Source organism: Alosa pseudoharengus, unplaced genomic scaffold (assembly GCF_046254945.1).
Source record: "Alosa pseudoharengus isolate Yale_2024_CS ecotype anadromous, Long Island Sound unplaced genomic scaffold, YU_APseudo_1.1 YU_APseudo_1.1_scf_20, whole genome shotgun sequence".
NCBI lineage: Eukaryota > Metazoa > Chordata > Actinopteri > Clupeiformes > Clupeidae > Alosa > Alosa pseudoharengus.
The window spans coordinates 24,197,588-24,223,065 of NW_027468664.1; the positions used below are offsets into that span (position 1 = coordinate 24,197,588).

Sequence of the window (25,478 nt, forward strand, 5' to 3'; positions counted from 1 at the left end):
GGCTGGTTTACCCAGCTTGCGATGGTAATTCAGCTGGTTTTGCTTGTCGTATCATCTCAAGTCATTTTAGCTGGTGTTGCCGGTCTACATTGCTGATTTATCTGGCCATGCCAGGTTATGTTGGTCATTCTAGTAAACCAGTATGACCGCCTTACACACACAGTATGCACTTACATAATTGCAAAACTGTTCTCTACTGTTGTAGAAAGAAATGGCTTATTTTTAATGCAATATCTACATTGCCCATTATCAGCAACCATTTATCCAATGTTCTAAAAGCACACTCTGTTTACTAATCTAATATCATTTCTCTGTTTCAGAAGCATCCATTTCCTGTTGTTACCAGCACCATGCCATGTATGTCGCTCTGCATTATCCACATGTACACTGACCAATCACTGACTTGTTTCTTGCTGGGCATTTTTTATAACAGTGATAAACATTAAAAACATGAAAAGCATGAATATTTCTTTCAAACAACACAACTTGTGGTGAAGTCAGAGTATGCTTCCAATCAATCATTACACAACAGTGAAAAAAGTTCAAAATATAGTTTTCAATATAGATCGACAGATAGATACTTTATTGATCCCCAAGGGGAAATTCAATTCAATAAGAACCTAGACAAGATAAATTCATATATTGAAATTGGTCAATTGTTATTTCCATTGAATATTTTTATTTAAGTACACCAAGTAAGTACAGAAACCACTGTAAATGTGCCTTTGGCCTATTTGATCCATGCTTGCAAATACACACACCTTCAGCTGTGTTGCTGTGTGTGTGTGTTAGAGGGTGATTGACTAAATAGCACCACTGTACATTGTAAAATGAGTGTGACAAACATGTAATGCAACTTTTTTGTTTGTTTTTAAAATCCATGCTATCTATTTCTCTGTCTAATGTATATTTTTTTGTTTCTATCTGGTCCATTCAGGTGCTCTCTGCAGCTCAGAATGAGATTGGCTGGGACTTAATGGCACGCTACTGGGAAAGTGATTACTCACTCATGAGTGAAATAGTGATCTCGTATACTGTGAAATGCCAGTATTAAATAAATGATGGGCTTGTAAACATTGGGTTTGTGTCATGGTTTTCAGCAACAAACATACTTTACATGAAACTGTAAGATGACATTCACTTAAATTGTGAGTTATTAGGGGGAAGGCTGAAATCATTTGACAAATTAACTTTGTCTAATACAAAGATTTACTTGTTTGTATTAGGTGTAATTGCAGTGGCACATTATGATACACATTTAAATAATGCCCAGTCAGACATAAGGAATTTTCTATCAGAAAAACTTTATTGGACCATGGCAGTCATATTTTATGGTGAGGTCACGGGCAACTCCAACTGAAATATCTGATGTTACATGATTAGTGCTTGGATCTCATCTAGCCTATAACCAGAAAGTTGGACATCAGTTCCACCATGAATAGCCTAACTGCTTAACAGTTATACCCATTAGAGTGGAACTTCTAATGGGTGAGCTATAGTATACTTTTTGTTGGAGTTGCGATAGCTTGACCTATTTGGGAAATGCACTCTTTTTCAGTGACTTCTGTGGGTATACTTAGTTACTTATTGGTCATAGGAATAAGTTGGCTACTGCTTTTCTTGATTGCATGTGGGAAAACAAATATCCTAGTCTTACAAACAGAAGCAGGTATGTATAATCTACACACCTATGGCTGAAAAAGTTAAGGTTCATTTAGCAAATGTTATTTTGTAGTATTAAAAAAGATTGTTTTATAATTTATCACGTAATTAGCACGTTTAAGATAATCACTGCAGTTGCAAACAGCCGGTCGGTGGACTGCCGTTGGCGTGACTGTGTTTCAACGTTGTAAATCCTCTTGTTTTAAGAGGCCTTTAAGAGGTCTTACAAACTTCTAAAATTATCTCACAAATGCAATAAATAATAATAATAAATAATAAAAACCGAAATCTTGCGTTGTTGACATTCGCTGCAGTTGCAGCCAGTCGGTGGACTGCCGTTGGCGTGACTGTGTTTCAACGTTGTAGATCCTCTAAATATTTTTGTTTGACGCAGCTTGTCGCAGAACATTCTATAAACCAGGGGTCGGCAAATAGTGGCCCGCGGGCCAATTTTGGCCCGCCATCTATTCTATCTGGCCCGCGAGATGACGTTAATTTGCTGTTGAATGAATTTTTTTTTTAACCCCATGTTTTTAAAAAGAAAAAAAGGCCTACAGCAATCCCATCAATTTCAAAACATTTATTGAGGTATAGATGATAGTCCTACTAAAGTGACAAAACAGGTGGAACATCCTTGCAGTTATCCATGACGCACAGGTCGGAACGGTATTGGCACGCGAGTGCGCGTAATCTTGTGCAAAAAAAAAACAACAGTGTCCTGTCTCCCTCTTCCAGTGGGCAAGGTCAAAAATAGCCTATGTTTCGTTAAATTAATAGGCTTGGCATTAAGAAATGCAGGCAGGCTCAACACATACCTCTGCTTCCATTCTTCTTTGTAGGTCCTGCATTCTGAATCAATTTTTCTTTTCAAGGCTTTTGACAACGACATTTTGCATCGATAACTAGCATATAGCAATGTTCAGCTAATCATTTACACGTCATCCAAAAGAATAATATTTGTAGCCTACACATTAGTTACGGCAAGTTGCTAGGCAAGTCGCCTGTTTCATGAGAGACGACAGGAGATGCAGCAGGCGGCATAAAAACAGCGCACATAAGCAAATAAACGTTTTTAATGGAATTAAATTAAATGCATTTTAAAAGTTAGATGATGTTTATTTTAATATAATATAATAATTAATAATTTAAATAGTAGGCCTATAACCCCCCCCCCCCCCATTACAAAAGCTATGGCCCGCGATGCCATTGTCTGAAAAAAAATTGGCCCGGGTCCAAACGTAATTGCCGACCCCTGCTATAAACCAACATTCTATATACAATTGCTTGAGGCGCTGCGGTTGTTGTGACATTGTTTCAACGTTGAAATTCCACCTCCGACACTGCCAACCAATGGCAACGTTGTGACAACGTGTGCTTGCTATCTGGGTAGCTGTGTATGGGTATGTAAAACTCTTACTGGCCTCTTGCTGGAGATGGCCTCTTGCTTAGGTTTCTGCTACTTACTTAATGTGTTGTCCCAAAAATACACTGAGTGTTACCTGCTTTGTTCTCTCCCTCCATTCTCCACTGTGCCTGTTCTGCTTATCCAGGACCAAGGATGCAGAGGACAAGAAGGGTGTGCGATATATGACTGGAATGGTCAGATAAGATAATTTTTTATGTTTGAGGTCCACACGATGGGGCCCTTACACAAATGGAGTTGTGTTGATTCAGCATCTTCCACACCTCCCATAACACTCCCGACTCCAGCCAAATGTTGCATCCTCCTTACCATGTCCCTCTTATAGGTGTACAGAGTACAGGGCTACCCATCCCTTCCACATTGTGTCTTTTGTGTAGTTCACACACAATTGTTGTTCAAACTTTGGAACCTTGAAATCTTTTTATTTTTTGGAAACCTAAATGAGTGTCAGACCTTCTTTTTATGTTGCAGTGTCACCATACCTCCCTCCCAGTCTTTTTTGCATTTGTTCCTGTTCTTGTTTTAAACACACATTGAAAACTTAATAAAAATTCTATTGAAAACCTAACACCAGTCATCCTTTTCATGCTGTAGTCCAGTGTTTCCCAAAGTCTGGGTCGCGACCCACGGGTGGGTCGCAGGAGATTTTATTTGGGTCGCCAGCACAATTTATGTTGTGATACCATTTGTCATTTGATACCAGGAAAGCTAACAGTTTTCTATTAGGATGTAGTTTGTTAACTACCACAGTCACGCTTTTGTCATAAAAGCTCATGAAACTGGGGGACGAACGCATCGCAGAGGGGGTGCCAGAGCATGGATATCTACCTCTCAAAATGAAACCGTTATGTGGGCGCCTGCCATGTAGCCTACCTCGCAGTTGCAAACTAAGGGACATGAATCCGCCTATTTGCACGAACATTAACAGATGCCAGCTCCTCAACATTACCGATTAAAATCTAGTGACCGTGCTGTCAACTAGAGCAGACATCAATAGACCGGACATAAGGCCGTTCAATTTGCATGTAGATAGTTTCGATTGTAGATGCAATCTTTAAAGTTAATAGCAACCTCCTCACATTCTTATTTCTGATTTAAAATGCACAACAGTGCATTATATTAGGCTACAATTTAAATGGATATTTTAAACACTATTCCTCTCGTTTTCTACTCTAACTCCAAAGTAAAGGTGCATTCTTCCACCTATTGCGTAAAAGCCTCTTTGTTCTGATAACGACTATAATATAATACAACAATACAACATAACGACTTGAGTTATTTGCTGTTTACATCGGAATTGACGTCCACAGTGTTATGGACCCATTTGTCTGCAACGCAACGTAGCCTACATGTAAATCATATCTTTTCAGTAGTTATTTCCAACTTTTCACGCTGATGGTGCTCAAAATGCAACACAACCGTGTTCAAAGCAGGATCTATCTATCTAGATCCTATAGCAATGTATGGTTGGGGAAGGCATAGAAAAGTAGGAGAACCTGTGGCCTAAAACAATATTGGTGGTTGCAGGGTATTTGAAGTGAAATGGGTCGCGATGGTCTGTCATTTTTAAAAAGTGGGTCCCCAGAAAAAAAGTTTGGGAAACACTGCTGTAGTCTCACCAGCCGGCTGAAATATAAGTTATAAGTATTTTATTGAAATAGTTGATTGCTTATTGAGTTACAAGTGTGTTATTGAAACAGTGGGTGTCTTATCTTGCAGTATGAATCAAATGTTTCACATTTAAGTTGTTATTGATTCTTATTTAGCCTATGTGTTTTTGACATGTTTATGGCTTACTCTTAAAATGTTACCAAGGCTGTGTGGTGCCCACCTTTATGCTATTTCTCTAAAATAACTGAACAGATTTAATGCATTGATCAAACTTTTAAAATTTAAGCTGTTAGGCTACTGAATGCCATTTATATATTTGATAGACGTTTATTGCTAGTCTTACAATGATCAAAGTTGTGCAGATTTGGGGGGGGGGGGGTGCATCTTCATCTCACCAAACGAACTGAAAAGGACACTGGATCTAATGTTCACACACAAAAAGGATACAAAATGCATAGCCTACGTTTTGACAATGTAAGTAAAGTATATGTAGCGTGATACAGGCAAATAGGAATCCAATAACAGCTAATGTCCAGCAAGGAAACAAACGTTCAATGTTAGAACTACCAAAGAACATATTTTAGATTGATGTTGCAAACTAATTATACTCGTAATATATAATTGACACTATAATGTAAGCATGCTAACAGGTAATAACACTCGTTTTTGGTTTGTTGTAATGTTTCACGTTCAATAACGCACTCGCTGCTGTCTATCCCATTGAAATAACACGACACGCAAAGAGCTGTTTGGAACTGTTGAAGCGTACGTGACTGCGTGGCGGCGACTTCAAAGAGTGTCGCAACTCTCTTTTTATATGGCTCTGACCCCACCACCATACAGCGTCGAGTCCACAAATTAATTGCTCTAGGCCTAGTGGTTACAGTCGGTAGAACCCCTCCCCTACTGTATTAAGCTATATACCAGTTGACCCAACACAGGCAATAGAAGGGAGAAATAAGGACGCACAACCGAGAATGGTCACACACTGCGTCACAGACACACCCCCGCCCGATCACAGCAGCACAGACAAAGGGGAGCGAGACAGGACCCACAATAAGCCATAAACACACAAACAAACGAAAGAACAAATGAAAATACGTTAATCAAATTAAACTAGAGGCAAAACAGCAGTGACAGTCACACCCAGGCAATCCACAGTGTTCAGTATGGCTATAGACCTCTGAAGTTCGCCTACAAAAAAGCTTCCATCTTTGACATCCGGTATCTGGCGATTTTTCCTATGGGAAAATAACATGGGGATTTTGAATAATCGCACCTGTTAAAGTCTCGTGGGGATGAAAAAGTATGAAATGCAGACGTTTCCTGAACACACCTTTTGTCCTCTGCCTTCGAGTGGATACTGTTATCTCCCGTAAGTGAAGGCGGCACACTTAGATTTTTGCTACCCCAGAGCTAACTTCCAATGCAATTTGCCATAGGTAGTTAGCTTCAATTAACAACTGGATCTCCTTATATGGGCAAAGATGGCCGTTTTGGATCTTTTTTGTAGGCGAACTTCAGAGGTCTATTGGCTACTCCGTGTCGTTAGTCAACTCGCCGCACACTAGAACTAGTGCCCAAGGCAGCCAAGTGAAATCACCTTGTCACATATAGATAGAGGACAACTGTGACCCGATATACAGTACAGACTAAGCAGCCATGGCTGACAGGCCAACCTGGCTGTGCAAGCAAGGCATGTTTGAGACAGAGTTGCACTTTTTGAGGCCTTTATCACGGCAGCCCACGGGCAGCTGAAGCAGGGCTGTTCACTTTCCTGTTGGCAGGCAAACCACAGGTGTTCCTAAAAACATTAACGAGGCCTCTGGTTGAAGTAACTGTGGCCGAATCTGACACTTAATTAGAAACACCTGTGCTCATACAGGAACAGGACTGTTCACTTCCTACTTCGACTGCCGTGATAAAGGCCTATTAAAAGAAGTCCAGAACCAATTCATTCATGCATACCAAATGGTCAGATTTGAACAGTTTGCAGACAATAGAATTAAGAATGTAGGCCTACAGGAACAGTGAGGATAATTGGAAAAGGGGGTCACTCATTCAATCAGTTAAAGGAAAATTCCGGTATTTAGCACTTTGAGTCCCTTTTCTGGTTTGTTTTGGATGAACTAGAGTGGTGGACACCGAAATTTTGACGATTGGTCCTGTCTCGACTTTTCTGACTCGTTTTGAATCGCCTTTGACTACTCAGAGTGGCTGCCAACAGGCATACTCAAACATGTCCCAAAACAACCCTTAACGTTGGTTTTCAAAACTGTGCAACTCACCGAGTGGTTAGTGGTGTTCGTTGATGTTCCAAAACAAGTAGCGTAGAGAAATACAGTTTCTCTACCACTCGGTACAGAAACACACATACACACACACACACACACACACACACAAACGCTCTCTCTCTCACACACACACACACACACACACACACGCACACACACACTCTAAGCGCTTTCAGATATAACCTCCGGAGTATATGCGGAGGTTTGTCAAACGGAGGTCCTACCCTTCGGATGATTCAGATATGATGCTAACCTGCAGACCTTACACTGACCTTATACGGACGTATGTGTGAACGACATACACGCACATTACAGAATCTCTGTGTGGTTGTCGAGTGAGGGGTGGGGGCTTGTAGAGTTCAAAAGATGCGAGTTATGACGCAGAATATATGCGGCCGCTGACTGCCCCACAGCTGCTTTTTGTTTACAAAGTGTAGCCTATGCATTATGTAGGCTAAAGAAGAGAAATCTATTGTGCGTAGGCTAATACTTGAAGTAGGCTAGTCACGTAAGTGTACACTTGAAATTGACCTACAGTATTTGTATGTGTGCTTCGAATAAACACATTTATCTGTTTTCAACGTTGTACCAGAATCTGGTTTGCGTTGGAGAGAGATAGCATGCACAAATTTTATGGTAGGTTACCAGCCAATTCAGTAGGCTAACTCAAGACTTCAAGGCCATCATTCAACGTTTTTAAGCAACAAACAAAATACTAACATAACAGTGAAGTTGTTCGTTTTTTCATGGTTTATTTTTTTCCAAAAGCATCCTCTCCCCATGTGTCTATTGCATTTACGTAAGGAGCTTGGAACAAAGTTGGGTTTTCTTCGTTTTCATTTTCTCTAGGCATATATGCTCAACAAATATCAGCTAGCTCAGCAGGCCATTAGAAGGCTATCAATGAACAGAAAACCGTGTTGGCTAACAATTTATTTATACTCCTGTTATTGTCGTGTAGGCTACTGCCTTTTCAGCGCCTTCTGCTTATCAGTCTTTTGAATTCGTTTGGCCTTGCCATGCAGTTGTAGGCTACAACGTGCCATTCCCTTCATGTGTTCTATCAAAATGTTGTATGCCCTCATGGACAGTAGCTCCGTGATGTCTGCATCTTTCCAGGTCGGAGATTTTCTGGACAGCACTATGCCACTCTATCATAACACTGGCAGATCTAACTACATGGACGCATGAAAGAAACGTCACCAACACACCCTCTCACTAGGTGTGAATTTTAACCGCATGTTCTACGCCTCGTTCAGACACAGCACATTTACATAATGTCCGGAGGAAATACTAGGGGGGGGAGTAGTAGAACAACCGGCTAAATTCAGACTTCCATATGACCGGTTATGTAGTTCAGATATACGGCCCCACCGTTTAACATCGGCAGAACCTCCGGTCTTACACGTATGTCTGAAAGCGCTTTCTCTCTCTCTCTCTCTCTCTCTCTCTCTCTCTCTCACACACACACACACACACACACACACACACACACACACACACACACACACACAAACACTCTCTCAGGCCCCAAATGTAGCCAGTTTTAAATCTAGACAAGACCAAACTGTTCTCAGATGCCTATTGCTAACTACACTGAGTTACAAATTCTGAATATGTCTTTTAATGACCTTGTGTCTTTTAAGTTGTCTTTTTAGTTTTGAATTATTCTTTATTTTTAAATTATTTTGCCTTGTGTGCTTTACGTTTTTTTATTATGATACTTTTTTAGACTATTGCATGTATATGCATTTATTTGTTACTGTTTGCTTTTGTTTATGTAAAGCACATTGCATGTAGCCTGGAGCATAGATATTAGAAAGCTATACCGCACTGGGATCCAGAACATACATAAATAGCGACGCCACCTTGGTGGGGGCAACAATCACTGGAGGCCAATGGAAGAACATGTGACTGGAAATCAGACAGGTGTCTCTGATTGCCGGCAAGTGTTGCCCAAAGACAGTAAAGGTGTTGCCCCCAGCAATATGGTGGCCGCGTTTACGATGCTCGACGGACAATGCAGTATCTAGCTTTCTAATATCTATGGCCTGGAAGACCAGACCCAATCCGAAAGATTAAGGGTCGGCACCAAGCATGCATTTGAAAATATCACTGCACGCAATTGGATAACACTACGACCAATGTTTACTGACCGATTCCAGACGTCGATGCAATTGGATAACACTACGAGAGTACTCGCCTATCATATAGGCCTACACCGATGTGATTGGTGCAGCTCGATTTCATGGGCAATGAGCATAATGAGCATCACTCTCTGAGCAAATTCAAAATTGAGCTCTCGCGAGAACTCCAGGGTACATTGCATGACCTCTGTGTATGAAATGCACTATATAAACTTGACTCTCTCTCTCTCTCTCTCTCTCTCTATCTCTCTCTCTCTCTCTCTCTCACTCACACACACACACAAACACACCATACATCCTACTGATGTTCTGTTTTTTCAGGTGTTTAAATAGATATTCTCTATCTCTCATGTCAATAAAGCTCGTTTGAACTTAATTGCTACGCCTCGAATGGTTCAGAGCCTCTATACGGCTCTGTAATGGTTATGGCTACAGCTCCACCTATTGAACATCTTTGGTGATAGCATACAGACCATACGTCAGAAGGTAAGCTTTTTACTGCCTGAAAAACGGTTTGCTGTCATAAATCGAGAGCGTACATACACAGCGAGTGCGAGTTATATTAGTGTAATTTACATGACATATAATAGCAGCAGTGTATCTAGTACACAGAGTTTCTCTGTTTCACCCATAGACAGTAAATGGTTTCATTGTTTTCACTCAGGCGCAACACGTCTGCCGGGGTCCTGATTACCGTGGCAAAGCGCTCCTGACCCTGTGTTCATCATAGTTCATGTGAAACCCTACAGCTATTTGAGGTATTTTAGCATGTTTTTCTGTGTTTATTTCTTATTTAAAATGTGGGTTATTAAGATATTTTGATCACGAACCGTTTTAAGTGCTACTTCTCCTTGGAACTGTTCAGTTTAGCAACATTTGATGTATTTATCTCTTTGTTTACCTCTTTGATCAATATGTCCATTGCCTTCTTCGTGTATGTTAAACGACTGTGTATGTGCACTCATTTAATATGCATCTGATAGATTGACCCACAAGCACAAACCTGGAACAATACTTTGGCATATAACAGTTAACGTTAACCTTAAATATCCCCAGCTATCGTACAAGCTGCTAAATGCAAGCGATGCTAGCTAAATACAGCAAACGAGGTAGCCTATGTGCATGCGATTAAAATACATTTTGAATGAATCCGTGTAATGAGTTTCGATTCAAAGTACTTGATTTAATTTTTGATTTAATGTCTGAGCGTTTATTCTCTATTTGCTAGTGATCCAACAAGCCAACAGACTTAGCTAGCTGTCTAGCAAGCTACGGCTAATTTAAGCTAATTTCGTCCTCAACAGTTAACGCGACAGGATTTGAACAGTTTTGACTTTCTTAACATTGTCCGTGTTCCGCAGTACTTGCACGATATCGCAGAGCCATGTCCTTGTACGATGATCTGGGAGTGGGAGCGAGCGACACTAAAACGGAAGGTTGGTCCAAGAACTTCAAATTGCTTCAGTCGCAGCTCAAAGTGAAGAAAGCTGCCCTCACACAGGCCAAAGTATGTATCTCTTTATTGTTGTCTGCTCTGCACACTTTGTTAGATTTTAAAACCCCTTCCTTAGTGTCTGACCATGCACACACTTAACGTTACTTTCAGTGGTATTTGCCTCTAGTTTGTTTAGATGTTACCTGTTCCTGAAGTAGATCAGACAGTGTCGGTCTGTTGTCTCTGTTTTTGGATATGCTTTTTTGCATTATGACTTCTCATGCTCTTCATGCTTAGGATTGTTTGTTTGTTTGAGAATATGTAGACCGTGCCATTGAGATTACATGACATTTGGATGGGAAAGACAGAACAAAATACTGTTTTTGTTTACTGGTATTTGTTTGTTTGTCTCCAGAGCCAGCGCATGAAGCAGACTACAGTGTTGGCTCCTGTTATTGACCTGAAAAGAGGAAGTGCAGGAGATGAGAGACAGATCTTAGACACACCCCCTCGCATCGCCGCAGGAGTCAAGGTGTGTGTGTCTGTGTGTCTTCTTATTGATGAGTGTGTCCTGGCCCTTGTTTGTGTTTATAAATGTCAGAACGATGATGGCAAACAAGACGATTGTGTTTGGTGGGGGTGCGTGTGTGTGTGTCAGGACGCGGCTCCGAGCAGCTTCTCGTCGGGGGATGTGCTGATTCCGCTGGCCGATGAGTACGACCCCATGTTCCCCAACGACTACGAGAAGGTGGTGAAGCGGCACCGGGAGGAGCGGCAGCGGCAGAGGGAGCAGGAGCGCCTGAAGGAGATCGAAGAGCGCGAGAAGTACGCCTCCGTCTCTGCACCTCCACGCTGCCTGTCTGTCTGTCTGTCTGTCCGTCTGTCTGTCTGTCTGTCTGTCTGTCTGCCTGCCTGACTGCATGCTCCCAGTTCTGTGAGTTCATACAGTCACTGTGTTAGTCTGCCTGCCTGCATACCTGTCTGTCTCTCAGTCTGTGAATCTTAGCTGTGCTTCACAGTGCATGTGTTACATTTAGAGAACGTCTTGATTTTCTTAAGACACCCCCCAAATGCTCAGCTCTGTCGACATATGTCACTGGATTCCAACAGAAATTTTTAACAGGGTATCCGCGTGGTCTTAAAAGTATTGAAAAAGTCTTACATTTAATATTGTCAAATGAAGGCCTTAAAAGTATTTAATTTAATTTACAAAGTTTTGAATTTCATTTACAAGGTCTTATTTTTTCTACCGTAACGTCAATTCATTTCCGTAGAGACCATGATATTGTAGATCCCGAGGAGGAATTTTGCGTCTCTTTCGAAAATAAATGAACTATCGCTTATATTTTGAAACTTGTGTTCACTGTTCTCATCCCTCAGTCATTCATGCCATTCTAAAGTGAAAGTGCGTGCAAGCGCAGGTGCATCTGACATGTCAGCTGGAATGATGAGGGTTGTCACAGGTGGGATAATTAAATATTCAAAATGAGTCAAAGACGAGTAAATTAGCACAGCAACGTAGCAGTATGATTTCTTCTAATGTTGTGAACGTTTTCATTATTAGACCGCTAACCTTATGTTGCTGTTTTTAGATGTGTTTTTACATGTTTTGGGGGCAAGCTGCCTCCAAGACTGTTTTTTTTTTTTTTTTTTTTTTTTTTAACAGTGGTCACGGAATGTGCAGCTAGCGGTCGTTAGGAGATGATTGCAAAAAAATGTGACAACATTTATTATGGGCTTGAAATCACGTACAATTCCTGACTGCACCTTTAAGTTGGAGGATCCTGTCGGTGCCCTGGTTAGAATCAGTTCTGTGTGTGTGTATGTGTGTGTGTGCTTCTGTGTGTTTTTGTAAATGCATGCATAGTATGTGTGTGTGTTGTTTGTTTGTGTATGTGTGCTCCCTGTGTGTACATGTGCTTTGTGTGTGTGAATGAGAGACAGACAGACACCTCCTCACGCTGTCTCTGTGTGTACATGTGCTTTGTGTGTGTGTGTGTGTGTGTCAGAGTTTCCGCTAGAAAAAAATGGTGCCGGTAGAGGTTTCGTTTTCCGGACATTTTGATGATATGCCGGTCAAATATCCTATTATCGCTTCTTAATTAGTCAAATTGAGGAAAACTGGAGACAGGCTATGTAGCTTAAAGAATGACATCAAGCTGTATAGAATGCAACATGTTCATTAGCCTAACTTAAACATGCCTAACAAGATCTAGCCAGTATCTTTTCATGGACAGCAAGAGTCCGCTTCGTTCGTTGTTTTAAAAAGGCTACGTTGTTTGTTGCTGCTACCCACGTTATCTCCAGTGGTGACTGTTTAACTTACACAGATGCGCACACACAAGAATGAGCAGTCACACCACTACCCCCTAATGCTACGCCTCTTTATTTGATACCAATAAATTAAGAAATGTTTCCTATTCTGGGAAATGTTGAGTTTCTTTTTCTTTCGGCCGCGGTTCAATGATACCGTTTAATTGTGCCAGAAATTATCCGCGGACCAGTAATCTCCTCGTCGAGGAGGCCCTAACCCTGCAGATCATAGACAGAGAACGCATAGGCCTACTGTATGCTTTGGGTAAAGAACACTTTGCATGTCCAGTGTAGGCTACACAGAGAATGACAGTGTCTTGGAGCGGCCGCATCCCCCGCAACTCCACTTCCAATGTCATTGATTCCAACAGATACGCCCGACACTTCTGCTTTTTATCTGGTGGTGGTGGAGTTGACCGGACATCTGAGGCTTCAGACGTTACCAATTTACCACAGGACGTATAATAGGCTTACATATTAAGGCTTATTCTGAAATTCAGATTGCGTTAGGGGACGGGATTATTAGCCAATTTCAATCGGACAATTTGACCGGAGAGATTTAATTTTGTCGGACATTTCATTTTTTTTTCGGCCAATGTCCGGTAATTACCGGACAACGGAAACCCTGGTGTGTGTGTGTGTGTGTGTGTGTGTGTTTGTGTTTGTGTATGTGTATGTGTATGTGTGCTCCCTGTGTGTACATGTGCTTTGTGTGTGTGAATGAGAGACAGACACCTCCTCACGCTGTCTCTGTGTGTACGTGTGTGTGTGTGTGTGTGTGTGAGAGAGAGAGAGACAGACAGACAGACACCTCCTCACGCTGTCTCTTTGTGTACATGTGCTTTGTGTGTGTGTGTGAGAGAGACAGACAGACAGACAGACAGACAGACAGACACCTACCTACCTCCCTCCTCACGCTGTCTCTGTCCTCCTGCAGGAAGAGGAAGGAGCGCCATGAAGGCAGCGCTCCCAGTGGCTTCTCCCGCTTCCCAACAGAGGGGGAGTCTGACGAGGAGGACGAGTTCGACAAGGAGAAGAGGAAGAGGAGTGAGTGTCACCGGATGAGGAGAGAGAGGAAATCCAAATGCTCTTTTCTTGGCTTGTCAGTAGATCATGGAATAGGCATGTGTAGAATGAGAAATGATAGTGATGGGAAATTATGTTTTGGTGAACCACTGAACCACTGCCGTGTGAAGCTAGCTGAAAAAGAAAAAAGATGGCTGCCACACATACATTTTTCAACATAAAAGTCCTTAAGCAAACCAGTGTTTTTGGTTACATATACTGGTTTGGGTAAGGACTTTTATGTTGAAAAATCTACATGTGGTGGGCATATTTGATTTGTTTTTATTAGTGTCGCCAGCTTCACACTGCTGTCTTTCAGTGGTTCACCAAAGCTTCATTTACCCATCACTAGGAAATGAACAAGGTAGAATTGAAAGAACGGTTCTTAGAACTCTCCTCTGGTACCAGTCTGGACTGTAGTCTCTGCTATTGGACAAGGATTTCACTGAATTCATGGAATCAGGTTGTAGCCATAATATTAGGTCTACCTCTTTTCATGTGTCAACTGTTTTCTTAACCCTTCATCATGAAAATTCTAACAAAAGATCCCATTGCACAACAATGTAAGGTTCTAAAATTCCATGTTGATATTCTTTAGAGTATTCATTCTACAAAATTTCTCGTCACCCTGGTGTAACAGTACCTGCTGAAGTGTAATCCAAAGTAACGACCAACACTACAACTGTGACTGATGTTTGTGCTTTGTGTAAAAAAAACGAAATTGACAAATAAATAATCAACAATTCTCCTCTGCAGCCATAGGAGGAGCAGCCATCGCCCCACCTACGTCTTTGGTTGAAAGAGACTGTGAGTACAATCTATAAACTAGAAATGCAATTCCGAGGAATTACACGAGGGGATGCAGTCTGCTGGTTAGGGTGTTGGTGAGGCTGTTGAGCTTGCTGCTAGCTGGTTGGTAGGGTAATTGTGATAACCTGCAAAGGTGCTTTTGGAGTAACCAAATTTGAATCTTGTGTGACATAGCATTCTTGAGATATCATACTCAAGGTGTTTTTGACCTTGACATTTGACCTTCAACCTCCAACTTTAACTCACTTCATCTTTGAGTCCATAAAAACACTCGTACCAAATTTGAAGCATGTACGTCAAGCCGTTCTGGAGATATAATGCTGAATGCATGAGATATGGCTGGGACTTTTATTTTGAGACACAGGAAACACTTAACAGGATGTGTAGTTCAGGTAGAGCTAGATTGTATGCTTAGAAGCTGAGACAGTTGAATTCCTCACAGGTGACACCTGTGCCAGTGTTCTGATTAGCCTGGGAACTAGCCCATTTCACAAGATGGGGCCGCTGTGTAAATCAACTTCCTGTGGAACAGCACTGTCCCATAGACAGCAAAAGAAAAGTCCACAGGAAAGACAAAAGCAGGAAGACGTTTTACCCTGCCAATTAAGGCATCATTAACATCAACGAGGCCGGACACCTGGACACTGTGAAATAGGCTTACTGCTCTGAGAACTACTTAACGAGCGCAGCTGGCTCAATTATGACATCACAGCCCCCATTCAAGTCTATGGGGGAAAAATACACTTTTAATTACAAATATCTCAAAAAGTATAAACTTCTCAAAAATGAAAAACGGATAGGACGGTAAAGCCTTGGAAGATCTACGGAACGGTGTTTGAACCAAATTTGTACGTTAAGCGGTTTGGGCTGAATAGCGCGCACAAAAAGGTAAAAAGAAAAATAATAATAATAATAAGTTTTCGGATTTCAATAGAGGGGATGCATCCCCTCTAATTACAGGAACCTCTGTCTGTCTGTTTGTGTGTCTGACACCGGTCATTATCAGGAAGATAAGTCCCTTCAGGGCGAGGCAAACCTGGTTCACTCTGTCGGGACTTATTTTCCCGATAATGACCGGCATTCTATACATTATCCCTTGCATATATCGGTAAAAGAGAGGGTAGAAGTTTTGGCAGCATGAATCAGTGCACAGCACGGGTAAAAAGTCATGTTTGGATGACTAAGTCCAGACAGGCTGAACAGAACGCGTCGGGGTGCAGCACGTCGGGGTCCGGTTCGCCCTGTCGGAACCTATTTCCCGATAATGACCGGCGTTCTATACATTATCCCGCTTATTACACGGCTACTTGCCAAAACGAAACAATAAACTCCCCACGATATGACTTTAGCCTACATAGCCTGGGCTATAGTCTATTTGTTACCGTTCATCATGGCTTTTGCTGAGAAACAAATAGTTTGCAACAACACATGCTGAACTTGAATCAAACATTCTTTAGAACACAGCTGATCAACCGTCTGCTTTCACTTTTGAATGAAGTTCCAGTAGTTGCGGAGTGATATGAAAGACGTGACCTAGAAGCACAAAACCCATTTTCCTTGACAGCGGTCTGTTATACTTAGCAACGGTCTATTATCGAGGAATATCAGACCACCGAACGTTGAGAAGGTTATTCAAGTGAATGGAGCATTCCTCAGCATTATGAAGAGCCGTGTAATAAATGAAAATAATTTACAGTAGAACGTTGGGAAATCCCATACAAGTCAATGGAACATTCTACTAGCATTGTGATGAGCCGTATTATCATTTTATTTAATGGAACCATATGTAAGAAATGTATTTCAATTAATCATAAAATGGCCCTGATATTTCACTAGACATTAAGAAATCATGTTCATTTCAAATACTTATATCACTGACAACAGTAGTCTGGCCAGGATATTGCCATTTAAAAAGTGAAGTTGCAGCCCTCAACTGATGTTGATGTTGTGTTTTGTCATGTCATGTTGTGTTTTGGCCAGATGCACCACCCTCTACCTATCTACTAATCACAAAGTCAGTAGTGTTTTGGCATCCGGGTTGGCAACCTCGAGTCAGGGGGGAGGAGGAGGGGATACACCGCTCTACAATAATTTGAAAGTGATTGCAGTACCAGTTTTGGCCACAATCTTACATATGGTTCCTTTAATTTAAGATGCTTTGTGCATGTGGACGGGGCATTTGTGTTCATGTGTGAACTTGAGTGAACACTAGAGGTCACTATTGCTCCACGGATTGTCTACATTAGGTTGTGTGAAGCTCTTTGGATATCTTTGAAGTACAGTACTTGCAAATTGCAAGCCCCATGACTATCTAGACATGCCTATTAATCGTTTTCCTCATGACAAACTGTACATGCAAAAAAAAACAAGTAAACTGATTGTGTGTAATGTGTGTTATGTTCTTTCTGTTGTATATTGTAAAAAAAAAAGGATTAATATAATTTGTCTTCTGTGTTTCTCTTATGTCTGGATGTTGTTTTGGTTGCCATGGCAGCTGTTTCATTTTCGTATGAAGATGAAGGTCGGGGGTCCCGAGGGTCCAAGGCAGCGATCCCGCCTCCCATGTACGAAGATTCCGAACGACCTCGGTCTCCCCCTGGCCCTACCAACTCGTTCCTAGCCAACATGGGGTGAGTGTGTGGGTGTGTGTGTGTCTTCCACATAGTTATAAGGGTTAGCCCTGATCAGTGTATGTTAGGGATGCACGATATATCGGCGGCCGATATATTATTGGCCGATAAGTGAAAAAATGAAAATATTATTATCGGTCCGATAACAGAATTCTGGCCGATAATTTGCGCCGATATTTTTTAAAGTCCTAATTTAGGCCTACGTAAGGTCCGTCTGGCTACACTGAGCTACTTGAGCTTGGTTGGCTATACTTTTTCCTCAATATAATGTCAGCGGTGTGAATGTATTTCACCACTCTTTCACAACAAAATCTGTGGATATGCGTTCATTTGGGAATCTGTGCATCTCAAAATCCTATCGTGAATGATCCGCCATTTAACCTTACCAGAGCGGAGCTCAGCCCTATCTAGAGTCGTCTTGTGCTAATGTGTTTGCACTTTACCGCGCTGGTCGGGGAAACAAATAAACAAACTGGTTAGTGGGACGAGTACATAAGTAGGCCTAGTTCTAAGTTGTGTTTTAGTATTATATTTGCATTACTTGGGTTTTGTATTATTACCTAGAAATATGCTAACCATTCCTGCTTCAGTTCCAGACAGGTCATCATAATAAGTTATTAAAACCTTCGGGGCTAACCCCTTTCATTTCTGCTGCAGCAGGTTGTGCGCAACAGAGTAGACGGACATAAGATACAGTCTGAGGAGTTGCAGCTTTATTCAGTTACCCGCAGTTGAAACTAAACCTAAGTTGCCCTCACAAACTCTGATTTGGTCGCTATACTGTAGCTTATTCCCAGCTGAGCCGTTTATGAGTGTTTAGTCCTAAATGAAAACGATTCATACTCTCTAGCCACTCACTCGAAATTCACTGACGTCAGGTTCACTTAAAGGAGCCACACATACTGTAGGGCTAGGCTACTGTTATGTTGACTGCTGTACTATTGAGGACTATTATGAGTTCTGTCCATCATTTGGTGGTAGGTAAAATCACTGCAATAAAATTATGCTTATTAAATGCTTTCCCCAAATCACTTTTCACATTTTTTTTTCAAGAGTAATATTATCGGTTATCGTATCGGTATCGGCCACAACAAACCAATAAATATCGGTTATCGTTATCGGCCCTAAAATTCCATATCGGTGCATCTCTAGTGTATGTGGTAATTCTCTAAATCTGTAAATAGGAACCTGTTATAATTGTGTGTGTGTGTGTGTTTCCTCTTTGTGTAGTGGCACGGTGGCCCATAAGATCATGCAGAAGTACGGTTTTCGAGAGGGCCAGGGTCTGGGGAAGCATGAACAGGGTCTGAGCACAGCGCTGTCAGTGGAGAAGACCAGCAAGAGGGGCGGCAAGATCATCATCGGAGAAACCACAGAGAAGGGTACACACACACACACACACACACACACACACACACACACACACACACACAGGGGCGTCATGCAAGCCACAATTCAGAGGGGGCACAATCAGGCAATTTTTTTCGGGGGGGGGGGGGGGTCATGTTAGAGGGGGGCCGGAGATTTCTCCCCCTGGAAATGTTGAAATTCTGGCTGCTAAACATACCATTTCAATGCAGTTTGGAAGGGACAAAAATGCCTTAACAGAGCAAGCAGCAACCATCATCTATCTGAGGACTAAGATAAAGTATCTATTTTGTAAGTTAATGTAAAACACATAGGTTGGTGAAAGAAATGTAAGCTCAAATTCAGCTCATTAATGTGTAAGCTCATTAAAGCATGTTTAGACACACACATTTACACTTAGGCGTACTACACATGATTTTAAAAACAGTACCATTGCCGTTGTTATGATTTGATTGATATGTGACCCAAGACCAATCTTACATTAAAAAAGTTGCTGAGGTCTGACTTTGTGGTGCTCAGAAATTAAATTAGTTTAATCTTAATTCATGTGATGAAGGACTTTGAACGAAGTTTGACAGGTTTCAGTGCTGAGTAAGGTTAACACTAAATATTTGAATATTTTACTACTAGTAATATATTCTTCATTACCATTATGGCAAGCAATAGGCTAGGCCTACCTCATTTGTAAGTCGCTACCTGCAAATCATGAGCAAGTGACCTGATAACCTAAGTTATGAGCACATGAGAGAGACTATTATACTTTCTTGCCCTCTACATCACGGTCATAGCGATCCTATTTATATAAAACAACTTTAGCCCTCCTTTTATTTATTTTTTTTAAATATTTTTGGGGGCTTTTTATGCCTTTAATTTGATAGGACAGTGGAGAATGACAGGACGTGAGTGGGAGAGAGTGTCGGGGTGGGATCCGGAAAGGACCAAGGGGCGGGAATCGAACCCGGGTCGCCGGTGTATGGTGCAGGTGCCCCAGCCAGTTGCGCCACAGCTGGGGCCAGGCCCCCTTTTAAAAGGGCATCCCTTTTCACTACATGGATTAGCTGCCACATACGTGAAGAGAACAAGTGGAGATTGAGAAACATCCAACGCAATGCCTTGGTAGGCCTAATGTTATTAGGTTGGATTTTGTAGTCACTGCAAATTTAACACCCTCGTTTCTATGAAACTGGAAACAATTGAACCAGGAGACTTTGCCAAATATTTGTAATATGTGTTAGAGTAGCCTAGGCTACGTTACACTGACACCATGTAGGCTAACATTAACGTAATGCTCGGAATTCGCGGCCAACATCAAATCCATAGTTCTAACTATTTGATCGCCAAGTCAAAATGTTCTGGTCAACCACAAATAATTCCACTACTTTTTATTGCTTAGCTAGACTACTTACCACTTCAACACCATTGACTGTATCTGTTTAAACTGTAGCCTAACTGTAACAGTTCAACTGTTCAAACTGTAGCGTTAACTGTAACAGTTAAACACAAGCAAAACATTGCGAGCTCAATGCGCGTGTGAGTTGTTACGGGAACATACACAGACACCAATTTTTAGGAAAAGGGCTAATGTTGACCGGTCTCCATCTATTTTGGTACGGTTTATTACACATCCAGAAGAATGCATTTGAGTCGTTATAGGCTCTGGCTTATTATGGAGCATAATAGGAACAAAGTTATGATCAAAAAAATTATCAGGGAGGAAAAATCCGAGGGAGCACGTGCCCCCTTTATTTCAATGGGCATGACGCCACTGCACACACACACACAGAGAGATACAGAAAGACACACACACACACAGACACACAAACACAGACACACAAACACAGACACACAAACACAAACACACAAACACAAACACAGACACACAAACACAGACAGACACACAAACACAGACAGACACACAAACACAGACAGACACACACAAACTGACAAAGAAAGACACACACACACATTTGGAAATATTATTTGGAATGACCAATACTGAGTAAAACAACACAGCATCCAAATATTCTCAAAGAGCCTATTATGTTTCACCTGACAATACAAACGCTTGACACCGCCTTCTTCAAACATGCAGACTGCCTATGATTGCTGACACACAACCATATTTGGTAACACTTTATAACAAGGTGCCATAATAAATAAACTAGTCATTACTGATAGTATATTTTTTACTACCATATTTCTCTTGAGACTTAATCAGGACGATGCAATATCAGGATCCAGGCTTTATTCTTTTCAATGAGGGGTCAGTGGCCCTCAAAGGAGAGAGGTACATGTTTGTGTCACCCCATCATGGATTTCACCAGTATCTCAGTATTATCTCTGACTTCTCTGCCTTCACAGAAACAGTCTACCAAATTTAAGTTACACACAAAGAGAGGGAGTGACCTACTAGTATGAATATGCAAGGTAAAGGTGTGGTGTGTGGGGATGTGGTCTCTTGTTGTTGTGTCATCAGGCCTGGTCAGCTTTATTATTCTTTAATTAAGCTTCAAAGGCCTGGTCACATATTGTTTTAACACCCCAACTTGCTCATGGCCAAATGGTGACAATAGGAGGTCTGCTCCCCCATCCTTGCTCTCTAGTCTATACAATAAGAGTCACACCTGAGGATAAGCCAAGAGGTCCCTATGGTCTCTTGTTGTTGTGTCATCAGGCCTGGTCAGCTTTATTATTCTTTAATTAAGCTTCAAAGGCCTGGTCACATAAAGCGCTTTTAGACATACGTGTAAGACCGGAGGTTCTGTCGATGTTAAACGGTGGGGCCGTATATCTGAACGACATAACCGGTCATATGGAAGTCCGAATTCACCCGGTGTTTATACTACTCCCCCCCTAGTATTTCCTCCGGACATTACGTAAATGTGCTGTGTCTGAACGAGAAGTAGAACATGCGGTTAAAATCACACCTAGTGAGAGGGCGTGTTAGTGACGTTTCTTTCGTGCGTCCATGTGGTTAGATCTGACTAAAAATGCCAGTGTTATGATGGAGTGGCATAGTGCTGTCCATAAAATCTCCGACCTGGAAAGATGCAGACATCACGGAGCTACTGTCCATGAGGGCATACAACATTTTGATAGAACACATGAAGGGAATGGCACGTTGTAGCCTACAACTGCATGGCAAGGCCAAACGAATTCAAAAGACTGAATCATCATAAGCAGTTAAGGCGCTGAAAAGGCAGTAGCCTACAGCGACGTCGTTGACGACAATAACAGGAGTATTTAATAAATTGTTAGCCAACACGGTTTTCTGTTCATTGATAGCCTTAGGCAGAATTAGGCTACAGAAAAGAAAACAGGATTGTTTTCTCTCCCGGCAGTAAAGACAGTAGATTCGTGTTTAAAATCTAAATGAAAACTAAAGGTAGGCTATAACGTTAGGCTATGCATATGACCATCCAGAGGAGGCTGGTGATCTGTCAAGAATGATGAAGATCGTAAGATACAGATGCTTTTATTGTTGCTGTCATTACCACAAACACGAATTGACAACGAAACCATGGCGATCGTGGGTTATATCTTGCCTGCTTATTAGGCCATGCACAGCCCTGTCAGAACTCCGTGTAGCATGCATAGCTTACTGGCAGTTTTCATAGACCATCACCAACTAGTTCGCACTTTGGATATATCGTTGGATTGTGAAAAGCCCAATTTCGAATAACTACAGTACAACAGATGAGGTAGGATGCATCTTTTGCAATTAGAATTTCGTGTTGGTGAGACCTGTTGCCTATCAGTAGACATGTCATCTCGAGTTCCACGACAGCTTAGCTAGTGCCACCGAAATATGACACTGAATCCTTTCACTATTGGAGTCGCTCAGATAGAAACAGCTGTAACGTGGTTAGGACACTTTGAAGTGGAGACGCAAGTTAGGTGTGGTTTTGACAATCAGAAAAGCAATATACTGAAATAGTTTAATGATGTAAAGTCAAGTGGTCTGGTGTGTGTGCGCGCAGTATTTATTGATGAGTCGGAGACTCGGAGTGGCAAGGGCATTATAAAACTTCTCGCTCTTAGGCCTACTCATACACCGCGCTGAAATGTAGCTGTCTAAATTCAAATCATATCATGCTAGGGGAGAAATAAACAATGAAAACACTTCACTGTTATGTTAGTATTTTGTTTGTTGCTTAAAAACGTTGTATGATGGCCTTGAAGTCTTGAGTTAGCCTACTGAATTGGCTGGTAGCCTACCATAAAGTGTGTGCATGCTCTCTCTCTCCAACGCAAACCGGATTCTGGTATAATGTTGAAAACAGATAAATGTGTTTATTCGAAGCACACATACAAATACTGGTAACATTTTACCCATGGGTATAGGTAACATTTTACCCATGTCTCCTGGGTTAGCATCATATCTGAATCATCCGAAGGGTAGGACCTCCGTTTGACAAACCTCCGCATGTACTCCGGAGGTTATATCTGAAAGCGCTTATATTGTTTTAACACCCCAACTTGCTCATGGCCAAATGGTGACAATAGGAGGTCTGCTCCCCCATCCTTGCTCTCTAGTCTATACAATAGAGAGTCACACCTGAGGATAAGCCAAGAGGTCCCTAGACAGTGCCTACTGAATTCTAATCATTCAAGGATAAACAATGGATACACTGCATACAGACCAAAGACACACACACAGGGTACACATGGGTACAAAAATCACAAATTACCATAAGAACTACACAGTATGTACATTTACAGAAATGAGTCTGATTCACAACACTTTCTAGCCTCGTGAGACCATCCTGATCTCGTGAGCTTCAGGGTTTCACTCGCAGATCAGTCTGGATACTTTCCGTTAAAGAAAATTTGGAGCAGTTCACCAAACGAACGTCCAATCAGCGTTGGCTTTGAGGCGGGTTGAGGTGTGACGCAACGAACAACATGACGGCATCCACAGAGATGAGAATAGCTATCGCGCAAGTTTTATTCAAATTAGAAAGTATTCCTGGGTAAACTGAACGACACAGACATCCTCCACGGCTGATTCCAGTTCATAATGGAGGAATATACTATCTTCAGAAGTGTAGGGCCTACCGTGAAAACTTGATGGGAATTGTCGTTGATTAGGTTCATAAATGGTAAGTTAAAACATCTTAACGTTTGTCACGTTACCTAACCTAATTGTATGTTAAACGGCATTAGAAGAATACTTTGTTCATCTAATTGGTTGATTTGGCCCGTCGATAACCAACAAAGGTAGTGATAGACAGATGGTTTATCCAATCAGCTAACCAGTATGTCCGCCCCTTCCCAAAAGTTCTTCAATGAAAAGTTCCCAGATGGATATGCGGAGCAAATCCATCTGGCGGAGTCAGGTTAAACACTTTCATCTCTAAATGTAAATGTGGCTAAGCCTCCATCTAGTCTGGGGCAAGAAATGATCATATACAATTATTTCCTTCATTACCTAACCCTTTGTTAATATTTGTAAATTGTTACTAAAATATCTATTTGGCACAAGTCAATAGTAACACCATAGTTACTGGTGTAAGAAATGCAATGAAATTGTGTTTGTAAAGATGTAAAGTGCATATTGGACATTGGGGAGGGATTATTGAGGGATTGGGGAGGTGGGTTGTGGCTTAGGCTGTGTAAGAAAGTTCATCAAAGAAACAATCTAGAATCAGAATACTTTTAAAAAGTTCATCAAAGAAACAATCTTGATGGGCAGCCGTGGCCTACTGGTTAGTGCTTCGGACTTGTAACCGGAGGGTTGCCGGTTCGAACCCCGACCCGTAGGCACCGCTGAAGTGCCCTTGGAAGTTCATCAAAGAAACAATCTAGAATCCAGAATCAGAATACTAGTAGGGTCATTCCACGTCAGTTCAACCAGGGCCCACGCACTTAGGTCTCAAAAAATTCTGAAAAAATTACTAGGTGTACCTATGTTACCCAGGAGACACACTGTAAAATTACTCTTATGTAAGATCAATACTTTCCAAGATACAGCCAGTTTTACAGGGGGAGGGGGGTGTCGATTTTGTTCGGCCTCTTTTTTTTGTCAAAGTTCACAAGCCCACAGCGCAAGAACTAAACCATGTAGGAGGCTCAGATTTTGCATGCTGGTACATAAATAGGAATAGTATGTAGCAAAATAGTCACGTTTGGTCTGGATAATCCTGCATGGTCATAGCTGTCCCTCAAAGTTGATACAAATTTTATTGGAGTTTTTGGCTGGGCTCTGTTTAAGCCTTCAGAAGACATATTTGTACTCAACATAGGCTCTTGATTTATTTTCCTTACTGAGATAAGTAGAAACACTCTCTCAAAAAGCAATGAACAGAAAATAAATCCCTTCAGGGTCTGAACAGCAGACCTCACAAGTCTGAAAAATCATTTTGGTTATCATTTTCAGAGCACCCAAACACCTTGTGGGAATATACAAAGATTTTTTAAATATGTTTTTCTTTATTCTCCATGATCCCTTCTTTTTGAAAACACCAATTTGACTTGTCTTATGCAAATCTTTCTTTTTTATTTTCCACCCTGTACATGGGCAAAATGCCCCATTGACATCAATATGTTTTATATAGAGTCACCACACTGCCACCTGTGATTGTATAGAGTAACCTGTGGTAGCTCTATACAAAACATATTGATGTCAATGGTGCATTTTGCCCATGTTCAGTTTTTTTTTTTGCCCATGTTTTACCCATGCCCATGTTTGCCCATGTTTTACCCATGTCTCCTGGGTAA

General features: G+C 41.5%; 1 protein-coding gene across 1 annotated transcript in view; it reads left to right on the forward strand.

Moving 5' to 3' along the window:
• Positions 1-25,478, forward strand: part of rbm17 (RNA binding motif protein 17) — an 87,195-nt gene that overhangs the window by 53,382 nt on the left and 8,335 nt on the right. Inside the window, exons 2-9 of the mRNA XM_076296909.1 lie at positions 9,802-9,895; positions 10,499-10,644; positions 10,988-11,104; positions 11,231-11,397; positions 13,823-13,932; positions 14,707-14,757; positions 17,255-17,390; positions 18,621-18,772. Coding sequence (XP_076153024.1) covers positions 10,522-10,644; positions 10,988-11,104; positions 11,231-11,397; positions 13,823-13,932; positions 14,707-14,757; positions 17,255-17,390; positions 18,621-18,772 — 856 coding nt within the window. The 5' untranslated portion in view covers positions 9,802-9,895; positions 10,499-10,521. The remainder of the gene's footprint in view (positions 1-9,801; positions 9,896-10,498; positions 10,645-10,987; positions 11,105-11,230; positions 11,398-13,822; positions 13,933-14,706; positions 14,758-17,254; positions 17,391-18,620; positions 18,773-25,478) is intronic.